At 39.5% G+C, this 24,022-nt stretch overlaps 1 protein-coding gene across 2 annotated transcripts in view; it reads right to left on the bottom strand.

Annotated features, from left to right (window-relative positions):
* Positions 1-24,022, bottom strand: part of LOC133535359 (low-density lipoprotein receptor-related protein 1-like) — a 296,691-nt gene that overhangs the window by 240,098 nt on the left and 32,571 nt on the right. For both annotated transcript variants that reach the window (XM_061875132.1, XM_061875133.1), the window contains exon 2: positions 4,989-5,111. In XM_061875132.1, coding sequence (XP_061731116.1) covers positions 4,989-5,111 — 123 coding nt within the window. The remainder of the gene's footprint in view (positions 1-4,988; positions 5,112-24,022) is intronic.

Below are 24,022 nucleotides of genomic sequence, written 5' to 3'. Positions count from 1 at the left end.
AGGGCGGGGGAGAAATACATTGGCATCAAACTCCGTAGCTTGCTAGCTTGTGCACGCTAGCTTTCTGAGACTCTTATTTTGTTAGCACAGGCAGGGTGAAACAGGTCTTTTATGGTGAAGACAGGAACTGTGCAGTCGGTCTTTAGAGTTTTGACAGTAGGTACGGAGTCTCTAGAAATAAAATGTGTTTCTCTGCGTCCGCCCTGTTAGTGATATTTTTCTTAAATATGAGCTCGCAGCAGCCAGCGTCATCTCACAAGATCCTCGGGTGCTGAGAATGTCAAACAACTGACGAAAGTGAAGTCTTGGTATGATTGATGATTGCTCATTTTTATGTATATTTTTTAATGCCTGGCTTGAGATTGACTGACACACCCTCCGAGATCGACCAGTCGATCGCGATCGACATAATGCCCACCCCTGTAATAGACCATCCATCTACGTCAATCTGGGTGTGTAAAAGATACCAAACATTCAAGTAGATGCAACCCTGCCAAACCATTCACATCCATCCGCAATATTTCCATAAAATACATCAGGTGAGGTAAATGCTCCTTTCTAAAGTGCTTTTTAATGAAAATGTAAAGAGTAAATATGCCAGTAATAAAAAATAAAGAAAGTATATGACTAGGGGTGTAATGGTACGTGTATTTGTATTGAACCGTTTCGGTACGGGCGTTTCGGTTCGGTTCGGAGGTGTATTGAACGACACGGACATATAAGTAGCGCACCGCACGTTGTGTAAACAATGCACCCCGAGGCACCATGAATTGATTAACGTGGACCCCGACTTAAACAAGTTGAAAAACTTATTCGGGTGTTACCGTTTAGTGGTCAATTGTACGGCATATGTACTGTACTGTGCAATCTACTAATAAAAGTTTCAATCAATCAACCAAAAAAAAAGTTTCTTAAATGCTTCGAATGTCCGGCATTTAAAGTTAGGGTTGCGTGTATTTTCAATGTACGTTCAGGGTTAAGAAGGGGTTAAAAAAAAAAGTGATGCACGCAGCTTTAACATTCGTGAGGGCGGGGCAGAGACAGAGAGCGAGAGAGTTATGATAAACGCGCATGTGTCTCCAGGCTCTGCTTTTTGTCCATTGATTAATCAGATTTAATTTTTCATTATCTATAGCAGGGGTGTCAAAAGTGTGCCCCGGAGGCCATTTGCGGCCCACAACTAATGTTTTAAAGGCCCACGGCACATTCTGAAAATACTATTAAAATAAACAAAAACATACAACAGTGTTTTTTTTCTTCCAAACTGTCATTGCTCAAAACATAATATTGAATCAAAATCAATCTTATTATGAATTATTGACCTATCCAACTTTCCGATTACTTCACATCAAATATTACACTAAGAAAAATATTTTGGTGGAAGATTTAGCAAATTTGTTAAATAAATAATAAAAAAATGTATATTTAGTTTTTTTCTTACTGTACCGAAAATGAACCGAACCAGGACCTCTGAACTGAGGTACGTACCGAACCGAAATTTTTGTGAACCGTTACACCCCTAATGACACTAATAAGGATTTCTCAATACAATTTTTTCACTTCTGATAAAATACTAATATGCTAGTCTTGACTACTGGCCCATACCGATCGGATATCAGCAGGAATAAGACATAGTGAATTATATAGGTGAAGAGAATGATATTTTATAGCGCTTTTCTCTAGTGACTCAAAGCGCTTTACATAGTGGATCCCATTTTAAACAAATGCGGACGTTGTACCGATCCCTTGTGGTGAAGAAGGAGCTGAGCCGGAAGGCATAGCTCTCAATTTACCGGTCGATCTACGTTCCCATCCTCAACTATGGTCATGAGATTTGGGTCATGACCGAAAGGACAAGATCACGGGTACAAGCGGCCGAAATGAGTTTCCTCCGCCGTGTGGCGGGGCTCTCCCTTAGAGATAGGGTGAGAAGCTCTGCCATCCGGGAGGAACTCAAAGTAAAGCCGCTGCTCCTCCACATCGAGAGGAGCCAGATGAGTAGGTTTGGGCATCTGGTCAGGATGCCACCCGAACGCCTCCCTAGGGAGGTGTTTAGGGCACGTCCAACCAGTAGGAGGTCACGGGGAAGACCCAGGACACGTTGGGAAGACTATGTCTCCCAGCTGGCCTGGGAACGCTTCGGGATCCCCCGGGGAGATCTAGACGAAGTGGCTAGGGAGAGGGAAGTCTGGTATACCCTGATTAGGCTGTTGCCCCCGCGACCCGACCTCGGATAAGCGGAAAGAGATGGATGGATGGATGGATGGGCAATCGTGAGTGATCATGGATTACGAGACAGAAATGGTTTTAGGGTGCGTTTGAATAGAGTAGGACGCCACAACGTCCGCCAGAAATAATGAATAATATTAATAGATTTTATTTTTTTACGCCCTTTTTATTTAAATAAATCTTAAAGTGCTAAAGTACAAACATATATTTAAAACAAAAACATATTATCCATTAAAACAGATAAAATACTAAGATAAGAAACACAAAACAGTGTCTATTTGAGTAATTAAAAAGGAAAATATACCTTGGTCTAAATACTTCGGAGAATGTATAAGTAGTTTTTGGTCAGATTTAATAATTCTGCGATAATAATGATAACCGTAATACATATGGACACGATGACCGTGATAGCACATTTGTTTTAATGAATTTCTTATGTGTTGGAATGTCAGAGAGACGTTATGTTGTATCTTATATAAGTTATATTGACACGCTTTATATCTCAACGTTTGGTTTTACAGTGTTTTGAAGTGAAGTCTCTTAGAAAAGACTTAAATGGAGACTTCCTGTTATTAGCTGGCAAAAACAGACGTTAGTGTGAGCAGAACAGACTGCTTGTATCAGGAGTTTCTGTATCAGACGTTTTTAAAAACAGGCCTATATAATGTGATGATTGTTTATTGCCGATGTCAGACTGATTTGTTTCCGTTACAACATGTGTAGGACACGATACTGAGGGAGGATTAATACAGCTTGTGCCTGGGAGGTGAGTCTCTTCATATTTGTGCTTTTTCAACATTTTTATTTGTCAAGGGAGTGTAAAAACAGTCATTGTTTAGTACAGGGGTCGGCAACCCAAAATGTTGAAAGAGCCATATTGGACCAAAAATACAAACAAAGATCTGTCTGGAGCTGCAAAAAGTTAAAAGCCCTATATAAGTGTTATAATGAAGGCTATATAAGCCTACTATCAAAGGCCAACGCAAATGTTCGTTGACAGGAATGTTGTATTTTAATTTTTATTCTACACATTTTTGCAACATTGGAAATCATTAGTAAAATGGAGGCTTCTCACAGGATGAGATAACTTCTGGAAATTACTGGCTCAGAATAGCCAAAGGTATAGATCTGTGTGTCCAATTCTAAGGAAAAGGCAGGCTGTATTTTTCTAATGGATTTATTACAAATATTTGCAAGCTGGGTAACATTTGCTGTGGTCTGGAACAACATGGCACACAAACAACTATCAGAAATGCAGCCAATATTACATACTGATAATGTGTCATTGTCACGATCTGTGGTCTAGATTATGTTTTTTTTGGTTATGTTCTGTTTGTTTTTGGACTCCATTAGTTCCTGTTTTTGTGCACTCTTGTTTGTTTTGGTTTCCATGAGTACTCATTAGTTTCACTTGTCTCATGTGTTTGACTCATGCACCTGTTTTAATGAGAGATTATTATCTAAGCCTATCTTTTCAGTTAGTCATCCTGGGGACATTACTCTGTTTTTGTCCTGTCCTTGCCATAGTTTTTTTCATGTCACAGTTGGCGAGTTTTGTTTCATGTTCGTAGTTTCTGCCTGTGTTGTTTTTTGTTTCATACGCTTAGTTGTGCCTATGCCTTGTGAGCGCCTTTTGTTTGTACCCCTTTGTAGTTATAGAAAGAATAAATTATGTTTTTATCTGCAAGCCATGTCCGGTTTAGTCCGTTTGCATCACGGAAGAACAAATCTCGCAGTAAGCTGCGACCCTCTCGTTATGACTGTCATGAGGTATGCAAATATAAATTAAATACACAGAAGACCTAAGTAAACAAATTTAAATGAGCTCAAATATACCTACAAACGAGGCATAATGATGCAATGTGTACATACAGCTAGCCTAAAAAGCATGTTAGCATCGATTAGCTTGCGTCATGAATTGACCAAATATGCCTGATAAGCACTCCAGCAAATCAATAAAATCAACAAAGCTCACCTTTGTGCATTCACGCACAGCAAAAAACGTTTGGTGGACAAAATGAGACAAATAAGGAGTGGCATAAAACATGTTTCTCTCTGGCACCATCGGAGAGATTTGTACATGTAAACAAACTACGATGAGTTCAATGATTGCTGAAATTAGTAGGACAAAACGGTGCTCTACCCTAATTAGTGAAGCATGTATAACATAAACAGTGGGATTTCTAACAATTAGGAAAGTTTGTGTCATGTTTGTTAAAAAAAACATTTTCTTCATCTTTTTCCATTTTGACACATCTCTGAAAGAGGTCCAGGGAGCCACAAGAGCGGCGCTAAAGAGCCACATGCGGCTCTAGAGCCGCGGGTTGCTGACCCCAGGTTTAGTACGATTACATTTAAACTACCAATTAATTCGATTTCATATTTGTACCTATTTTTTCCCAACGTTGGTCCAATATAATTAAAATACATGATTTGAGTCAAATTTAACTCTCTAAAAAAATAGTCAATGATATAATAAGCTGCATTGAGAATGTAAGGTAAATAAGTGAAGCATATGACATTAATAAATATCAACAACATAGCATGCAAAAAAAGGCTCCCTGAAGAATCCTGTTGTCCTTAAATTATATGATACACATATTTAGAGCTGCAGAAAGTGAAAAGCAGTTCCACCAAAGCTGCAATTATCTACTCTGAATAGTTCAATGTCAGCTACGGTTCATTCTGCAGAAAATGCAGAAAGATTTGAACAATCAGGGCAAACAAGTTGAGTTTGGACTTTTTAAAGAAAAACTTACAGACATCCGGCTCCTCATCTGAGCCGTCTGGGCAGTCTTTCTCACGATCGCAGCGCCAGCCCTTTGAGATACACGTCACTCCGTCCTTACACACAAACTGCTTTGGACTGCAGGTCTTTGGAGCTGAAAAACAAAACAGAATACATTACTTACAACGGCCCCAGAGAAGAATACAACACTGCACCAATGATATTTATTCCTGAGGCCTCATTAGCCGACGGGGTCTGTTTTGTTAATTTGGCACTATCTCTAATTAAACTGTAGACAGTTGCTAGCTGATGGAATATAAATGAGAATGGTTGTTAAAAAAAAGTCGAAATGTGAATTTAGGCAGGCTTAGAAAGGCTTTGCGTAAAGTTACTGCACCTTTTAGTGTTTATAAGAAAGATGTCAAATAATGAACCTCCCCTGAAATGATGTCTTCTCCAAACAATAAAACCTTGCAGAATACAAACATAAACAATCATTCTTCAAAATGTTTACACAAAACCAAGTGAAGCTGAGCGGTAGTTCAATCCTTGATTGATTAACAAATCGATAACAATGCAGATCTCATTACTTGTACCCATAAAGTGGAGGCACCGAGCAAAAGTATTTGATGAACTGGGTCTTCCTTTTAATAAGTCATTGACAGTGACGAATAGAGGAAGGGCTGCACGGCGCAGTAAAATAAGTATGATGAAAGTTTGATGCAGCCTTGTTTTTCCTCACCAGTGCTGTAGATCTATCAAAAACAGCCATGTCAAACCAACCCATCCTGAGAAATACAAATTCCAAATACGCTTTTTAACATAATTAGAACACTCTAAACATGAAATAATACCTATTTAGTCACCATTACACCCAATTATAGTAGCCTTGACTGTGATCTACAAAAACCGTTTCCATATGAGTTGGGAAATTGTGTTAGATGTAAATATAAACGGAATACAATGATTTGCAAATCATTTTCAACCCATATTCAGTTGAATATACTACAAAGACAACATATGTGATGTTCAAACTGATAAACGTTTTTTTTCTTGCAAATAATCATTAACTTTAGAATTTGATGCCAGCAACACGTGACAAAGAAGTTGGGAAAGGTGGCAATAAATACTGATAAAGTTGAGGAATACTCCTCAAACACTTATATGGAACATCCCACAGGTGTGCAGGCTAATTGGGAACAGTTGGGTGCCATGATTAGGTATAAAAGCAGCTTGCATGCAATGCTAAGGATGGGGCGAGGGTCACCACTTTGTAAGCAAAATGTCGAACAGTTTTAGAACAACATTTCTCAACGAGCTATTGCAAGGAAATTAGGGATTTTACCATCTACGGTCCGTAAAATAATCAAAAAATTATGAGAATCTGGAGAAATCACTCCACGTAAGCAATGATATTATGGACTTTTGAGCCCTCAGGCGGTACTGCATCAAAAACCGACATCAGTGTGTAAGGGATATCATCACATGGGCTCAGGAACACTTCATAAAACCACTGTGAGTAACACAGTTGGTTGCTACATCTGTAAGTGCAAGTTAAAACTAAACTATGCAAAGCCAAACCCATTTATCAACAATATCCTGAAACGCCGCCGGCTTGGCTGGACCCGAGATCACCTAAGATGGACTGATGGAAAGTGGAAAGGTGTTCTGTGGTCTGACGAATCCACATTTCAAATTATATTTGGAAACAGAGGGCGCGGTGTCCTCCAGAACAAAGAGGAAAACAACCATTTGGATTGTTATAGGCGCAAAGTTCAAAAGCCAGCATCTGTGGTGGTATGGGGGTGTATTAGTGCCCAAGGCATGGCTAACTTACACATCTGTGAAGGCACCATTGATGCTGAAAGGTCCATACAGGTTTTGGAACATATGCTGCCATCCAAGCAACGTTATCATGGACGCCCCTGCTTATTTCAGCAAGACAAGTGTTACAACAAATTGTTTTTGGAAATATTTGACATTGTGTCATCCGGACCAAATGGGAAGCGGACCATCCAGACTGTTATCGACGCAAAGTTCAAAAGCCAGCATCTGTGATAATGCTGAAAGGAACATACAGGTTTTGGAACAACATATGCTGCAATCCAAGTAACATCTTTTTCATGGACGCCCCTGCTTATTTCAGCAAGACAATGCCAAGCCAGATTCAGCACGTGTTACAATAGCGTGGCTTTGTAAAAAAGAGTGCGGGTACTTTCCTGGCCCGCCTACAGTCCAGACTTGTCTTCCATCGAAAATGTGTGGCGCATTATGAAGCGTAAAGTACAACAGCGGACTGTTGAATGACTGAAGCTCTACATAAAACAAAAATGTGAAAGAATTCCACTTTCAAAGCTTTAACAATTAGTTTCCTCAGTTCCCAAACGTTTATTGAGTGTTGTTAAAAGAAAAGGTGATGTAACACAGTGGTGAACATTTCCTTTCCCAACTACTTTGGCACATGTTGCAGCCATAAAATTCTAAGTTATTTATTATTTGCAAAAAAAAATAAAGTTTATGTGTTTGAACATCGAATATCTTGTCTTTGTAGTGCATTCAACTGAATATGGGTTAAAAAGGATTTGCAAATCATTGTATTCCGTTTATATTTACATCTAACACAATTTCCCAACTCATATGGAAACGGGGTTTGTATATTAGATTGCAGTACTCACTAGTAGCATTATTGCTATGGTCGTCACCCGGCCACTACAACATGGCCACGACATGGAAATACTTCATCACATCCTGGGTAATTCATCTAAGTTAGAACTGGGCTTCCTTGTACTAAAACCACGGGCTCTTGTTTACAAAAATGTCGTCTCCATGACAGTTGCAGCTACAATCATTAGCCGTGTTGTTAGCATTGCGTGTTTCACATTACGCTAAAGGTTCACCGAGGTTGTATGGAGTTGACGATGTCCAAGATGAAGTGAACCAACAGAGTCCATCTCTATTTAGCATTGCCCAAGACAGCTCCTGAAAGCTAATAGCGGTCTTGTTTGCATGAAGTGGGGCGTCCTATTACAGCTTGTCTTTTGACAGCTACGTCTCACTAATGTGGAGATGTGTTATTAAAGTTAAAGTACCAATGATTGTCACACACACACTAGGTGTGGTGAAATTTGTCCTTTGCATTTGACCCATACCCTCGTTCACCCGCTGGGAGGTGAGGGGAGCAGTGAGCAGCAGCAGTGGCCGCGCCCGGGAATCATTTATGGTGATTTAACCCCCAATTCCAGCCCTTGATGCTGAGTGCCAAGCAGGGAGGTAATGGGTCCCATTTTTATAGTCTTTAGTATAGTCAACCTACCGATCTTAGAGCGGACACTCTAACCACTAGGCAACTGAGTAAGTAAGGCTGGAGTTGAAGATGAAGTGCAGCAAAATGGTGGTTAGCTTGAATGTCGCCGTGAAGATAGCGCCAAGATTAGCAGCCATGTTGTTAGCATTCTCCCCCCTAATCAGGAAAACGGAAGTCCCGCTTGTTTTTGGATTTTTATCGATCGTTATAAAATACAACAGAAACAGAAATAGAAAGTAAGGCAAATACTGCACTGTAATAAATTGTGTGCAATAAACAAATATGAATAAATTCCCCACTTATTTAGGTCTAAAATATGCAAAATATGATTTTGACAAAACAAAACGTGATGTGGTGAAGTCAGAATATTTGAAGTACGATGTGGCGAGAGACAACTTTATTCCAAAACAAGTTTCTAAGAGCGTAGTTACTGCTCTACGACCTGCCGCCACAGAGGGCGTTCCTCTCCTGCTGTGGCCATGTGCGGCTCCTCCGCAATCAACACACCTGACGCTGATGAGAGCTCCACTTCCTTCTAAAGCCAGCATGTCCAGCGTTCCAGCCATACCTGCCAACCCTCCCGATTTTCCCGGGAGACTCCCGAAAATCTCCCGGGGCAACCATTCTCCCAATTTCCACCCGGACAACAATATTGGGGGCTTGCCATAAAGGCACTGCCTTTAGCGGCCTCTACTACCTGTCGAAATGGCCGCTTTTCCTCCTTACAAAAAGCGTGTCTTCCAAGTCACATAATATATGCGGCTCTTGATCAACAGCCATTCAGGTCACACTGAAGATGGCTGTAGAAACAACTTTAACACTGTTACGAATATGCGCCACACTGTGAACCCACATCAAACAAGAATGACAAACACATTTCAGGAGAACATCCGCATCGTAGCACAACAGAGAAATACCCAGAACCCCTTGCAACACTAACTCTTTCGGGGCGCTAAAATATACACTACTACTTACTGACTACAGCGAAACACCTAGGACAAACTGAAATTAATGCAAATAAGACTCAGAAGTGTAAGAAAACCAAACATAACATGTTTATACATCATGTCCATAACCTCCTCTGTTTATATATCTTATCCTCCATCCAATTGCTACCGCTTGTCCCTTTTGGAGTCGCGGGGGGTCGCTGGAGCCAATCTCAGCTGCATTCAGGCGGAAGGTGGGGTACACCCTGGACAAGTCGCCATCTCATCACAGGGCCAACACAGATAGACAACATTCACACACACATTCACACACTAGGGTCAACTTAATGTTGCCTATTTAAAGAAAACTGCACTTTTTTTTTATTTTGCTAATCGTTCACTTTAATTATGAGAGATAAGAAGACAAAAGGTTTGGGTTTTTTTTCACCTTGTAAAATTTTAAAATCAGCTCGTTCCCGATGGTAGCAATTAATTCTCTCTGTAAATCACTTTCAATATGATACATCACATTACTCTTTACAACATGTCCCACAAGGAGTAGGATGAAGCAAAATGTAATTCATCCTACCCCGTTTCCACTTCATAGCAATTACTGACACATATGTTCACTTCTTGTTCTCAATGTGACAAAATTTACTTCCATGATTTCTAAATAGCATGATTGGTATGAAACATGCGATTTTTAAAAATGGCAAACATTTAAATAAAATAATTATGTCATCCTTATTGAAGCCTACAGGTGAGAAATGTTTCAAGCTAGCTGATAATTTCTTCCTTAATGTTACAGAAATGAGCTGCTCCCCCCGTATTATATAAAGCAGGGGTGTCAAACCTACAGCCCGAGGGCCGGATCAGTACCGCGAACGGATTTTATCCGCCCCGGGATGAGTTTAAGTATAAAAATTAACCAGAAATTTTTGATTGAAAGAAACTGCTATTCTAAATGTGTCCACTGGATGTCGCAACTGCAGTTCTTTGTATCTTTGCAAGCAAGAAAGCCCAGACTTTCCACTCACCAGCCACTTCGTCCAGCTCCTTTCGAGGAATCCCGAGGCATTCCCAGGCCAGCCGGGAGACATAGTCTTCCCAACGTGTCCTGGGTCTTGCCCGTGGCCTCCTGCCGGTCGGACGTGCTCTAAACACCTCCCTAGGCAGGTGTTTGGGTGGCATCCTGACCAGATGCCCAAACCACCTCATCTGGATCCTCTTGATGTGGAGGATTTATTTGTATTTATTTTTATTTTTTTGCAATAGCAGCAGCTCAAAGTTATGGTGGTGACAGCAGAAGTTGCTTTGTTGGCCGTGCAAAAAAAAAAAAAAAAGGACATTGTTAACTCATGCCTGCCTTTAATGCCTGACTTGTGTGATTGGACCGCATTGACGCCCACTGAGCAAAGTTTGGAGTCTTTTGACACACACTGAAGGAAGCCTCTCTGGGTTTACCATTGACAAGCTTTAACCAGGTTTTAAAAAGTTTGCCAGCCGGCAACTCTTGCTGAAATTTGCAATTTCCTGACAAGCATTTTTTTTCTCACCTTTGCCGCGGCATGAGTATGTTCACAGGTTGTAGAAACAATATTGAAGGGAATCTGAACATTTAAAAAAAGAAATCCTATCTTTCAAAAATCATCATGTGAGACAGGAACACGTTTTTATTTTTTTATGCATTGTAAGTCGTATATAAACATTGGCAAAATCCCAACTATTCTAATTCTAACATTGGAGTCAATAGGAGTGCCTCTATTCCGCCCTTAAAGCCTTCTTAATAATAATTATTTAATCAATAGAAAAATCCCAGCGGTTACCTTTTAAATATTATCTCTTTAAAACATGCTGTAAAAATGCATATCCTCTGAAAATAGGCCTTACAATAGCCAAACACTAGAGGATGTTTTTTTTTAATCAGTGTAGCATTAAAAAAATAGTTAAAAGGCTTAATGGAATAATAAATGCACATCAAACTAGGAATGCAAATAATGCATGTGTTCGGAAATGAATGGCTGATTTATATATTTTAGAAAAAGACATAATAGAATGATATTTGCATTCTTTAAAAGCATTACAATAACCTGAGTCAATTAAACATCTTGAATAGGTTGTATTTTACACCCTCTCAGTTGTTTTATATATATATATATATATATATATATATATATATATATACACACATACACACACACACATGTATATATATATATATGTACATATATATATATACACACACACACATGTATGTGTGTGTGTATATATATATATATATATATATATATATTTATATATATATATATATATATATACATATATATATATATATATATATATATATATATATATATATATATATATATATATATATATATATATATATATATATATATATATATATATATATTGTTTTTAACACTTTTGAAATTGTGATAATGTTCCCCTTTAATAAAATCCTTTAAACGTCCATGCATGGTCATGTGTATAAGTTTGAGGGTTTTAAGGCAGTACTGAGATGAAAATGAAATATGGGATGGAATCCTGCAGCTGATGGGATGAGGCAAAATGAAGTGCATGACAGCATGTACTGTACATCTCCATTGAGCTCAACCTTAGGGCGAAAAATTCAACTTGACATATCGCTGCACTCATGCGCACCCCGCCCCACTTAATGTGAGCGGGCAGCGGCGTAACGTCCCTCTGTGCAGTCACAAGGTTTTGATTTATTCATGAAGAAGCAGCCAAGATTACACCATCCACTATTCTCCTCATCCTCGCAAAACGTGTTTGTTTGTTTTCATGTTGGGAGGGTATCAACAGCACCCGATACAGGTGGCTCGTCGCCCTGCGCCTGTCGACTGTCCATGCTTTATTTACAAGCCGACAGCCCGGCAGGATGTTGTGCGTCCAATAAAAGCTGTGGGAGGAGTGCTGCATGCTGGTGACAGAAACATATCCCAGAGCTCAGGAAGTAGGTCACGAGGTTGGCTAGGTGAGGTGGAGGTACGGGTTACTGTACCAGAAGAGATGGTGGAGGTGGAGACCTGATAGGTGGTGTCAGGGCTTGTAAGCCAGAACATACAGGTGTAACGCTATGTGTATTTGTATTCAACCGTTTCGGTACGGGGGTTTCGGCTCGGTTCGGAGGTGTACCGAACGAGTAGACATGCTAGCAGCTAGCAGGCTAGGACAACATGTTAAAGGGGAACATTATCACCAGACCTATGTAAGCGTCAAAATATACGTTGATGTTGCAGAAAAAAGACCATATATTTTTTTTACCGATTTCCGAACTCTAAATGGGTGAATTTTGGCGAATTAAACGCCTTTCTATTTATCGCTCTCTGGGCGATGACATCAGAACGTGACGTCGCTGTCACGCCAAATTTCATCTCCCTACAAAAACCTTCCCCCCCCATTTACTTCCGGGGTCATGATTAATACAGACGTTTTGTTAACGCTATATTATAGAAATACAGACGTTTTGTTAACGCTATATTATAAAAAAATTTAAAAAACAATATACAAACACAAGCTATGGGATGACATAAGAGGAAACGTGACCCCGGAAGTCAATCAATCAATCAATCAATGTTTATTTGTATAGCCCTAAATCACAAATGTCTCAAAGGACTGTACAAACCATTACGACTACGACATCCTCGGAAGAACCCACAAAAGGGCAAGGAAAACTCACACCCAGTGGGCAGGGAGAATTCACATCCAGTGGGACGCCAGTGACAATGCTGACTATGAGAAACCTTGGAGAGGACCTAAATGCATCATCCCATAGCTTGTGTTTGTAAGTTGTTTTTTATTTTTTTTTTTATAATATAGGGTTAACAAAACGTCTGTATTAATCATGACCCCGGAAGTAAATGAGGGGGGGGAATTTGGCATGACATCACCTAGGTAGTCAACGCCATTTTCTCCACCACATAACACGCAGCAAGTCAAATCAGCTCTGTTATTTTCCGTTTTTTCGACTGTTTTCCTTACCTTGGAGACATCATGCCTCGTCGGTGTGTTGTCGGAGGGTGTAACAACACAAACAGGGATGGATTCAAGTTGTTTTACGTAGCATGTGCATCGATTAGCTTGGCATGCTAATCGTTGCTAACATGCTATTTAGGCTAGCTGTATGTACATATTGCTTTGTTATGCCTCATTTGTAGCTATATTTGCATCCAGCCTTTCCCCCCACCTACATTTAATGCCAAACAAACACTTACCATTCGACGGATTTAAGTTGTTCCAGTGTCAAGAGATGCGAAAGTCCCTCATTTAGTTTTTACCGGCGATGCTACGACAGACATGGCACAGAGATGGCAAGAATGTCTGGATATCTTGTGACACTCAAAGCAGATGCATTCCCAATGATAAAGTCAACGAAATCACAAAGGTGAGTTTTGTTGATGTTATTGACTTATGTACTAATCAGACATATTTGGTCGCGACATGACTGCCAGCTAATCAATGCTAACATGCAATTTAGGCTAGATGTATGTACATTTGTAGCTGTACTTGCATCCAGCATTTCCTTACACCCACATTTAATGCCAAACAAACACTTACCAATCGACGGATTTAAGTTGTTTCAGTGTCACAAGATGTGAAACTTCCGATCGTTGGTCTGCATATTTTACCGGAGATGCTAAGGCAAACATGGCTGAATAGCGTCAATAGCAGGTCCATTCTATGAGTCATACCTGATCATTTTGAGATATTGCCATATTTTTACTAAAAATGATTTAATAAAGAACATCGACGATAAAGTTTGCAACTTTTGGTCGCTAATAAAAAAGCCTTGCCTCTACCGGAAGTCGCAGACTATGACGTCACCCGTGTGAGGGCTCCTCGCATCCTCAAATTGTTTATAATGGGAGCCTCCAACAAAAAGAGCTATTTGGACCGAGAAAACGACAATTTCCCTATTAATTAGAGCGAGGATGAAAGATTCGTGGCTGAGGATATTGATAGCGAAGGACTAGGAAAAAATAAATAAATAAATAAAGTTGAAAAAAAAAGGGGATTGCATTGTGAGCGATTCAGATGTTTTTAGACACATTTACTAGGATAATTCTGGAAGATCCCTTATCTGCTTATTGTTTTAATAGTGTTTTAGTGAGATTTTAAAGATTGTAAAGACATACCTCGAGGCTCGAGGTCGGATGGCTGCGGTGAGCATGCTAGTGTCTCAGAGAGAAGCCGAGGAGCCAAGCTCACAGCTGCCTTTTTTGACATGACAGCTGCTGCAGGACGACGAATAATGCATTGATTTCTCCGGTAAGATATATATCACAATTTCCCCATCCAAAAACATGCTGGTTGACGTAGAGAAAACATGTTCACTTGACCGCTCCGCTTCACAACAAACAAAGAAACACCGGCTGTGTCTCGGTACTAAAGACAGCTGCAATCCACCGCTTTCCACCAACAGCATTGTTCTTTATAGTCTCCATTATTAAAAGAACAAATTGCAAAAGATTCAGCAACATAGATGTCCAAAATACTGTGTCATTACGCCATGAACAGAGAGGACTTTTAGCCGTCTTTGGTGCAGCACTAATATTTCCTTACAGTCCGTGACGTCACGCGTACGCGTCATCATTCCGCGACGTTTTCAACTAGAAACTTGCGGGAAATTTAAAATTTCAATTTAGTAAACTAAAAAGGCGGTATTGGCATGTGTTACAATGTTAATATTTCATCATTGATATATAAACTATCAGACTGCGTGGTCGGTAGTAGTGGGTTTCAGTAGGCCTTTAAGAATTTGGAGGTAATCCTCCCTTTTCATTGTCCCATTTACTCTCTGTAAAGCACCAGTTCCATTGGCAGCTAAACAGGCCCAGAGCATAATACTACTACCACCATGCTTCTTGATGTTAGGGATGGTGTTCCTGGTATTAAAAGCCTCACCTTTTCTTCTCCAAAAATATTGCTGGGTATTGTGGCCAAACAGCTCAATTTTGGTTTCATCTGACCACAGACGTTTCCTCTAGAAGGTCTTATCTTTGTCCATGTGATGTCAGATGAATGGTATTCAAAAGTGTATTGAATATTCAATAGTTAAATCAACGTCAGAACCTAACACCGATCAAAAGTTGTCAAAAAGCATGTTGTTTGCTTAACACCAGGACCATTTTCAACAAGTTCTCAACGTTGTTTTAATGTCTTGTGCCAGCTGGGTCAAGATTTATTTGTTTGACGAATGTAGATTCAAGGAAAGTTTCCATCCATTATTCTTCTGTAGCCTCTTTGAGAAGGCGTCTTTGGTTGGCGAAATAATTGATCGCAGGAAGAACAGACAGCATAAAAGGAGGCTAAGCAGATACATATGACATAAGAGAACGAACTGGATGAACTGGCAGCAAATGGAGGAGTGGATATGAAAAAAAAAACATCTAGGACGGGACGGAGGAATGTCACACATGCTATCAATGAGCAGCTTGTGTGTTACCAAGGTAGAGACCGCGTTTAGGCTGCAGGCTACTCCTCCAAGATGAGTTCAGTGTGCTTCGGAGGAAGCGTCGTCTCCTAAGACAAACATCACTCTCTCCTCCAGCCACATCGCCATTTCCTCTGACACCCACAGCCCGGCTATAAATAAGTTGGAGGCCTGCCCTAGAAGAGCAACAGGGGCACTACAAAAACTCCACGCCATGGACAGGGGGTGCACTCCGCTCTTCAAAGTCTATACAAGAGAACCTATCTCCTTCGCTAAAGTGCACCAGCTCCATGGGGCCCGGGATTGTTCGTGAACCTTTTCCTTGACCTCCGAATTAAAGCAGAAAACAGAATGTCCCTGCAGGGATGAGTTAAGTAGCGGGAAAACTGCTATGATATCTCAGCTACCAGATAAAAAAAGCATATATAATACAAACCCTGTTTCCATATGAGTTGGGAAATTGTGTTAAATGTAAATATAAACGCAATACACTGATTTGCAAATCCGTTTCAACCCATATTCAATTAAATGCACTACAAAGACAAGATATTCAAACTCATAAACTTTATTTTTTTTGTAAATAATAATCAACTTAGAATTTCATGGCTGCAAAACGTGCCTAAGTAGTTGGGAAAGGGCATGTTCACCACTGTGTTACATCACCTTTTCTTTTAACAACACTCAATAAACATTTTGGAACTGAGGAAACTAATTGTTGAAGCTTTGAAAGTGGAATTCTTTCCCATTCTTGTTTTATGTAGAGCTTCAGTCATTCAACAGTCCGGGGTCCCCGCTGTCGTGTTTTACGCTTCGTAATGCGCCACACATTTTCCATGGGAGACAGGTCTGGACTGCAGGAGGGCCAGGAAAGTACCCGCACTCTTTTTTACAAAGCCACGCTATTGTAACACGTGCTGAATCTGGCTTGGCATTGTCTTGCTGAAATAAGCAGGGGCGTCCATGAAAAAGATGGCACTTGGATGGCAGCATATGTTGTTCCAAAACCTGTATTTTCCTTTCAGCATTATCACAGATGCTGGCTTTTGAACTTTGCGTCGATAACAGTCTGGATGGTCCGCTTCCCATTTGGTCCGGATGACACAATCTCAAATATTTCCAAAAACAATTTGAAATGTGGACTCGTCAGACCACAGGACACTTTTCCACTTTGCATCAGTCCATCCTAGATGATCTCGGGCCCAGAGAAGCCGGCGGTGTTTCGGGATGTTGTTGATAAATGGCTTTCGCTTCGCATGGTAGAGCTTTAACTTTCACTTCCAGATGTAGCAACCAACTGTTTTTAGTGACAGTGGTTTTATGAAGTGTTCCTGAGCCCATGTGGTGGTATCCTTTAGAGACTGATGTCGTTTTTTGATACAGTGCCGTCTGACGGATCGAAGGTCAGTTAGTCCAGAACGCGGCAGCACGACTTTTAACAGGGGCCAGGAAACGCCAGCATATAACCCCAATTCTTCAGAGTTTGCACTGGCTCCCTGTTCTTTTTAGAATTGATTTTAAAACATTGCTGTTTGTTTTTAAATCTTTACATGGACTGGCACCTCAGTATATCTCGGACCTCATCCAAATTTACACTCCTGCACCCGCTCTGAGGTCCGAGAGCCAGTTCAAGCTCGTGGTGCCCAAGACCAGACTTAAGACCAGGGAAGACAGGGCCTTCTCTGTGGTCGGCCCTAAGCTCTGGAACACTCTGCCCCTCCATGTTCAAACTGCTTCCACGGTGGAATGTGTTAAGTCTCGTCTTAAGACCCACTTTTATTCTTTGGCTTTTAACACTACGTGAGTTGTGTGGTCCTCTGTCATCTGTTGTCCTCTGTTTTTTTTTTTAATATATTTTGATTTCTATTTTACTGTTTCAATTGCTTTTACCCTTTGAAATTGTTTTTAATCTTTTTTATTTTTATATTGTTTTTATATTGGTTTTATATTTATTTATTTTTTGTTTTTATTCAGTCATTGGTGGAGTACAATATTGTTTTTAATATTGTTTTTAACATGGCTGTGCAGCACTTTGGAAACATTATTGTTGTTTAAATGTGCTATATAAATAAAGTGGATTGGATTGGTTTGGAGGAAGCGAACACTTGGCCTAAACTTGGAATCAGACATGAAGCGAACAATGACGCCAGGCCGACTGACTGGCAAAGACGAGCTTAAATAATGCCTCTGATTAGTGCTCGGGAAGCAGGTGAGCGGGCGAGCACTAATCAGAGACAGATGAACACAATGAGTAACCATGGCAACCAAAACAAACTCAGGTGTCACAAACTAAAGAAGTACAAAACTAACAGAAAATACAAAAACATGATCCGGACCACGGATCATGACAGTACTTTCTTATTACTTTGACAAAAGAGTAATTAAATTAGCAACGGAAATGCTCTCTAATAAATTTGATAAATTACTAGGGAAAGAACAGTGTTGTCAAAAGTTGTATACTTGTACACTTTACATTTGTAAAGAACATAATGTCATTGATGTCTTGAGTTTATAATGATTTCTACAACTCTTATTTTTTTTGTGATAGAGTGATAAGAGCACATACTTGTTGGTTTCAAAAAAACTATCATGAAGTTTGGTTCTTTAATGAATTTATTATGGGTCTACTGAAAATGTAACCACATTTGCTGGGTCAAAAGTATACATACAGCAATGTTAATATTTGGTTACATGTCCCTTGGTAAGTTTCACTGCAATAAGGCGCTTTTGGCAGCAATCCACAACAAGCTTTTGGTTGAATTTTTGACCACTCCTCTTGACAAAATTGGTGCAGTTTAGCTAAATGTGTAGGTTTTCCGACATGGACTTGTTTCTTCAGCATTGTCCACATGTTTAAGTCATAACTTTGGGAAGGCAATTCTAAAACCTTATTTGTAGCCTGATTTAGCCATTCCTTTACCACTTTTGACGTGTGTTTGGGGTCTTGGGCGCATTTGGGTGTTCCAACAGGACAACCTCTGGGCTGATGATTTTAGGTTGTCCTGAAGAATTTGGAGGTTGTTGTCCTGTTGTTATGTGTTTGGCATAAATTGTCGCAGGGACAAAAGATAGAAATTAGCCACTGGCTACAATCTTGCATATTTACACTTGTGTGCTCATCAATATGTACAGACCCTTTTGTTAAAAAAATAAAGTCAAAATCAAAGTCAGGTGAACCGAACTGATCAGCCAATTTGCTTTATTAAAAACAATTCTAAAACGTTTACAATTTCAAATGAAAGAAGATAAACATTTTCAAACACACAAATAAAAGGAATATGGCTCTTATGAAAGTGGCCAAGAAAGTGTGTCTATGTATTCTACTTGTTAAAAAAAATACAGCTTGATTAAAAATATTTAGTGTGTGTTAGTGTTGTCCCGATACCAATATTTTGGTACCGGTACCAGAATTGTTTTGATACATTTCGGTACATTTCGATACTTTTCTAAATAAAGGGCCCCACAAAAAATTGCATTATTGTCTTTATTTTAACAAAAGATCTTACAGTATATTAAACATATGTTTCTTATTGCAAGTTTGTCCTTAAATAAAATAGTGAACATACAAGACAACTTGTCTTTTATTAATATGTAAACAAACAAAGAATCCTAATTTAGCTGTTGACATATGCAGTAACATATTGTGTCATTTTTAATTCTATTATTTTGTCAAAATTATTAAGGACATGTGGTAGAAAGTGAATTATCAATCTACTTGTTCATTTACTGTTAATATCTGCTTTCTTTGTCTTTTAACATTTTCTATCTACACTTCTCTTAAAATGTAATAATCACTTATTATTCTGTTGTTTGGAAACTTTACATTAGTTTTGGATGACTCCACAAATTTGGGTATCAATCTGATACCAAGTAGTTACAGGATCATACATTGGACATAGTTCCTAAGTGTCATGTCTTGGTGATCATGTTTAGTTTGGTTATGTTCTGTTTGGTTTTTGGATTTTGTCAGTTCCTGTTTTTTCACTCCCTGTTTTGTTTCCATGACAACCCATTAGTTTTCACCTGTCCTCCTGTCACGCACTTGATTCATTTGGACTCACGCACCTGTTGTTAATCACGTCACCACTATTTAGGCCTGTAGTTGCCAGGCAGTAAGGCTGGCGACATCACATTCATGCTCTGCACTCTTGACACTCTGAGTACTCTGTCCAGGTCATAGTTCATACTGCTCTTTTCTTGCCACGTCGGTTTTTTTTGTTTATTCAAACCACAGTTTAGTGAGTTTTTTAGTTCATGTTTTCATGTCCATAGTTTACGTTATAGTAATAGTTTCTGTTTTCTTAGCCAAGTTTTGTCTCTCCGCTGTGAGCGCCTTTTGTTTTCATGGATTAATTAATAGATGTCATTACCTTCACGTCGTGTCCGGTTCAGTCGCTTTGCACCACGGGAAAACAAACCGCACCAAAGTCCACGTCTTGACACTGAGTTTATAAAAATAATATATATTTTTTTTTTAAACGAAAGAAGATGTGATGCCAAAAAATATTGACGTGAGCATAGTATCGACGAGATACGCTCCTGTACTTGGTATCATTGCAGTGGATGTCAGGTGTAGATCCACCAATGGCGTTTGTTTACATTCTGACTCCGGTGAGCTATGGTGTGTAGTGAAGCATGTTTAGCTATTCCTCATCCATGCAGGGAGAGTATTTCTGATATTGATTCTGATTCAGATAAGCTATAATACTTAGAATAAATAGAATAAGTCTATAGCAATTTCTCCTCACTCCTTGGAGACCAGTAAACAAAGTTCCACTCTTACATGATCCTCTCTTGACTCAGGCTTAGTCATTCATCTCGGAGGATCGACCCAAAAATGTGAGGGAAAACCAACACACCAGGTGGCTGGCTGAGGTGATTGCACAGTGAGCTTGTTCAAAACATTTACAGTCTGCTCGGGTTAAAAGACCATCTTTAGTTTAGTCTACAAAAGATAGGGCGTACTTTCACTACCAAAACACTGGAGGGGTTTCTCAGGGAACGGCGATAATAGTGCTGTCCTAAATTTACCCTGCCATACCGTTATAACAATATTTAGGGGGAAGGAAAGTACCGAGTTGATGCAAATGATACCATAACACAGCTGCTCATAAATATCCCAACATAATCAGTCCACTGGAAATAACTGCTCATATTTGTCCTATTCCACATGTTTTCCCCCCCAAAAAACATAACAGTGCTTTTCAAAACGTGGATTTTTAGCGTGTTGTCGACCGCCTCTTCATACTCCACTGCAACGCAGGCATGAACACATCCAAGCTTTTGTAACAACCTGGAACGAATGAGGAGGGGGGAGGAAAGGTTTTCCAATTTGTCATGTTACAAAATGTCATCTCCTTGTTGAATAAACAAACCATTGCTTCAGAGATGAACTTGTAAACAAGAAACAATGACGAAGAAAAAGCTACGATGGACTTTTCAGCTTGATCTCATGAAGTCTGTAAATGACGTACACCAGGGGTGTCAAACTCATTTTAGCATGGGGGAAAATCTATTCCCAAATGGGCCGTAATGGTAAAATCATCGCCTGATAACTTAAAAAAAAAGACAACTCCAAGTTGTTTTCTTTGTTTTACTTTGGCCCAAAAAAATAGAACAAGCACATTCTGAAAACGTACAAATCACTACGGATGTCCCGATCCGATATTGATATTGTCACAACTTGGCTTGGACGTGGATTGTTTCTTCGATGCAGATGAGGATCAGCATGAGCGAGGCGTGCACGTGAGTACATGATATTTATTTAATAAACAAACAAACTATAAAAAGGCAAACCAAGAACGCGCCCAATGGCGGATAATAACCTAGACTAATCAAAACAAAACTAGTACAATGGCAAGACTAAAGACATGAAACAAAAGAGTGCACTGTGGCGTAAATACAAAACTTACGTGGATCAAAACAAGGGGCATTGATAGCGAGGTGTTCGAGGGCATGAAGGTAGCGCAGCATGGGTAGGGTGCGTGCGTGTGTGAAGATCCCAGAATGAAGACATGAAAAAGAGTGACTTAAGTAGCTATGATAATTAGTGAAAACAGGTGTGAGGCTGAGGACAGCGACGTGACATGACAGGTGAAAACTAACAGAGGTGGGTAGTAACGCGCTACATTTACTCCGTTACATTTACTTGAGTAACTTTTGGGATAAATTGTACTTCTATGAGTAGTTTTTATGCAACATACTTTTACTTTTACTTGAGTATATTTATAGAGAAGAAACGCTACTTTTACTCCGCTCCATTTATCTACATTCAGCTCGCTACTCGCTACTTTTTTTTTAATCGATCTGTTAATGTTTGTTTTGGTTTATGACAGAGCTTCAAAGTAGAATCTACGCATGCCTGCGTTTCACCAATAACATGCAGTCACTGGTGACGTTGGACCAATCAAACAGAGCCAGGCGGTCACATGACCCGACTTAAACAAGTTGAAAAACGTATTGGGGTATTACCATTTAGTGGTCAATTGTACGGAATATGTGCTGTATTGAGCAATCTACTAATAAAAGTTTCAATCAATCAATCAAAAGTGTAAAGGAAAAAAGATACTTTTTATTTCAACCGTACTTCCCGTCAAAAGCCTAAAGACTGATCGCACAGTTCCTGTCTTCACAATAAAAGCGCCGCTCCATCGCGCCTGCGCTAACAATATAAGAGTATCTGAAAGCCAGCGCAAACAAGCTAGCAAGCGACGGAGTTTGCCGCCAAAGTATTTCTTGTAAAGTTTATAAAAACGAATATGGAAGCTGGACAAATAAGATGCCAAAAACCAACGACTTTCATGTGGTATTAGACGGAAAGTAGGAACTTTTTTTCCCCACCATTTGAAAAAGTGGACGTTATCAGCACTAAAATGCAAGTCATCAGAATCAGGTAATACACCAACTTATATTCTTGTCTTCATGAAAGATAGGAATCTATATGTTAAACATGCATGTATATTCATTAAAACACCTTTAACATGTCAACAGAAACGGCAAAATAAATAAATATAAATTATATACTGTATATATAAATGTATGTATATATATATATATATATATATATGTATATGATATGTGTGTGTATGTATATGTATATACATACACACCTCGACTTGTTCATTTATTAAGTAATTGATTAACGTTGAAAAACTTATTGGGGTGTTACCATTTAGTGATCAATTGTACGGAACATGTACTGTACTGTGCAATCTACTAATACAAGTTTCAATCAATCAATCAATTAATCAATGAATGCCTATTGAGCCTATGGTGCTTTTAAGTTATTGTGGCTCAATGTGCCTTAATTTTTTTATTTTAATGTACTATTATTTTGAATATATTATTGTTTTAGTTGCTTAAGAGATATTCCTGGCTCTGAATTTGCTCATTGCTATTTTTATGTTTTTGTGCATTATTTGTTGCCGTAATCTGGTTACTCATCAGTTACTCAGTACTTTAGTAGTTTTTTCACAACATACTTTTTACTTTTACTCAAGTAAATATTTGGGTGACTACTCCTTACTTTTACTTGAGTAATAAATCTCTAAAGCAACAGTACTCTTACTTGAGTACAATTTCTGGCTACTCCGCCCACCTCTGAAAACTAATGAGTTGGCATGGAGATAGAAACAAACCAGGAAGTGCCAACACAGAACTTAAATGTCCAAAAAACTAAACATAACCTGACCAAAACCAAAACATAAACTTATAGATGTGACAGATATCGGAAATCAGTCCAATATTAGTCAAAAAAGTGAATATCGGATTTTATCGGACTGCAGGCTCGGGATCGTTCTGTGTGGAGTTTGCATGTTCTCCCCGTGAATGCGTGGGTTCCCATCCCACTTCCAAAGACATGCACCTGGGGATAGGTTGATTGGCAACACTAAAAAATTGGCCCTAGTTTGTGAATGTGAGTGTGAATGTTGTCTGTCTATCTGTGTTGGCCCTGCGATGAGGTGGCGACTTGTCCAGGGTGTACCCCGCCTTCCGCCCGATTGTAGCTGAGATAGGCGCCAGTGCCCCCCGCGACCCCAAAAGGGAATAAGCGGTAGAAAATGGATGGATGGATGGATGCATCTAAAAGCTCCGATATAAGCGCTTCGATATAATGTGTCCATTTGCCGCTGCAGCACTTCTATAATAGGTGACTCTGGTTTGATCACACTCCAACACAGTAGGTGGCGGCAATGCCCCTTGATTAACGTTGGCGCCGGCCGCGGAAGAAGAGGGTCTCTGATCCAGCATGCACAGCCCCGGTAATCACAACAACGACAACGCGTATGCTTGCAGCAAAGTGTAGTATTTTAACATAAACTCGGACAAAGACGTTTCCGCTAAATGCAGAATTTGTCGGGCGCAAGTGTCCCGTAGAGGGA

This window comes from Nerophis ophidion, linkage group LG16 (assembly GCF_033978795.1).
Source record: "Nerophis ophidion isolate RoL-2023_Sa linkage group LG16, RoL_Noph_v1.0, whole genome shotgun sequence".
NCBI lineage: Eukaryota > Metazoa > Chordata > Actinopteri > Syngnathiformes > Syngnathidae > Nerophis > Nerophis ophidion.
Note: the sequence above shows the minus strand (reverse complement) of the source record. Positions and strands in the feature narration are given on the sequence as shown.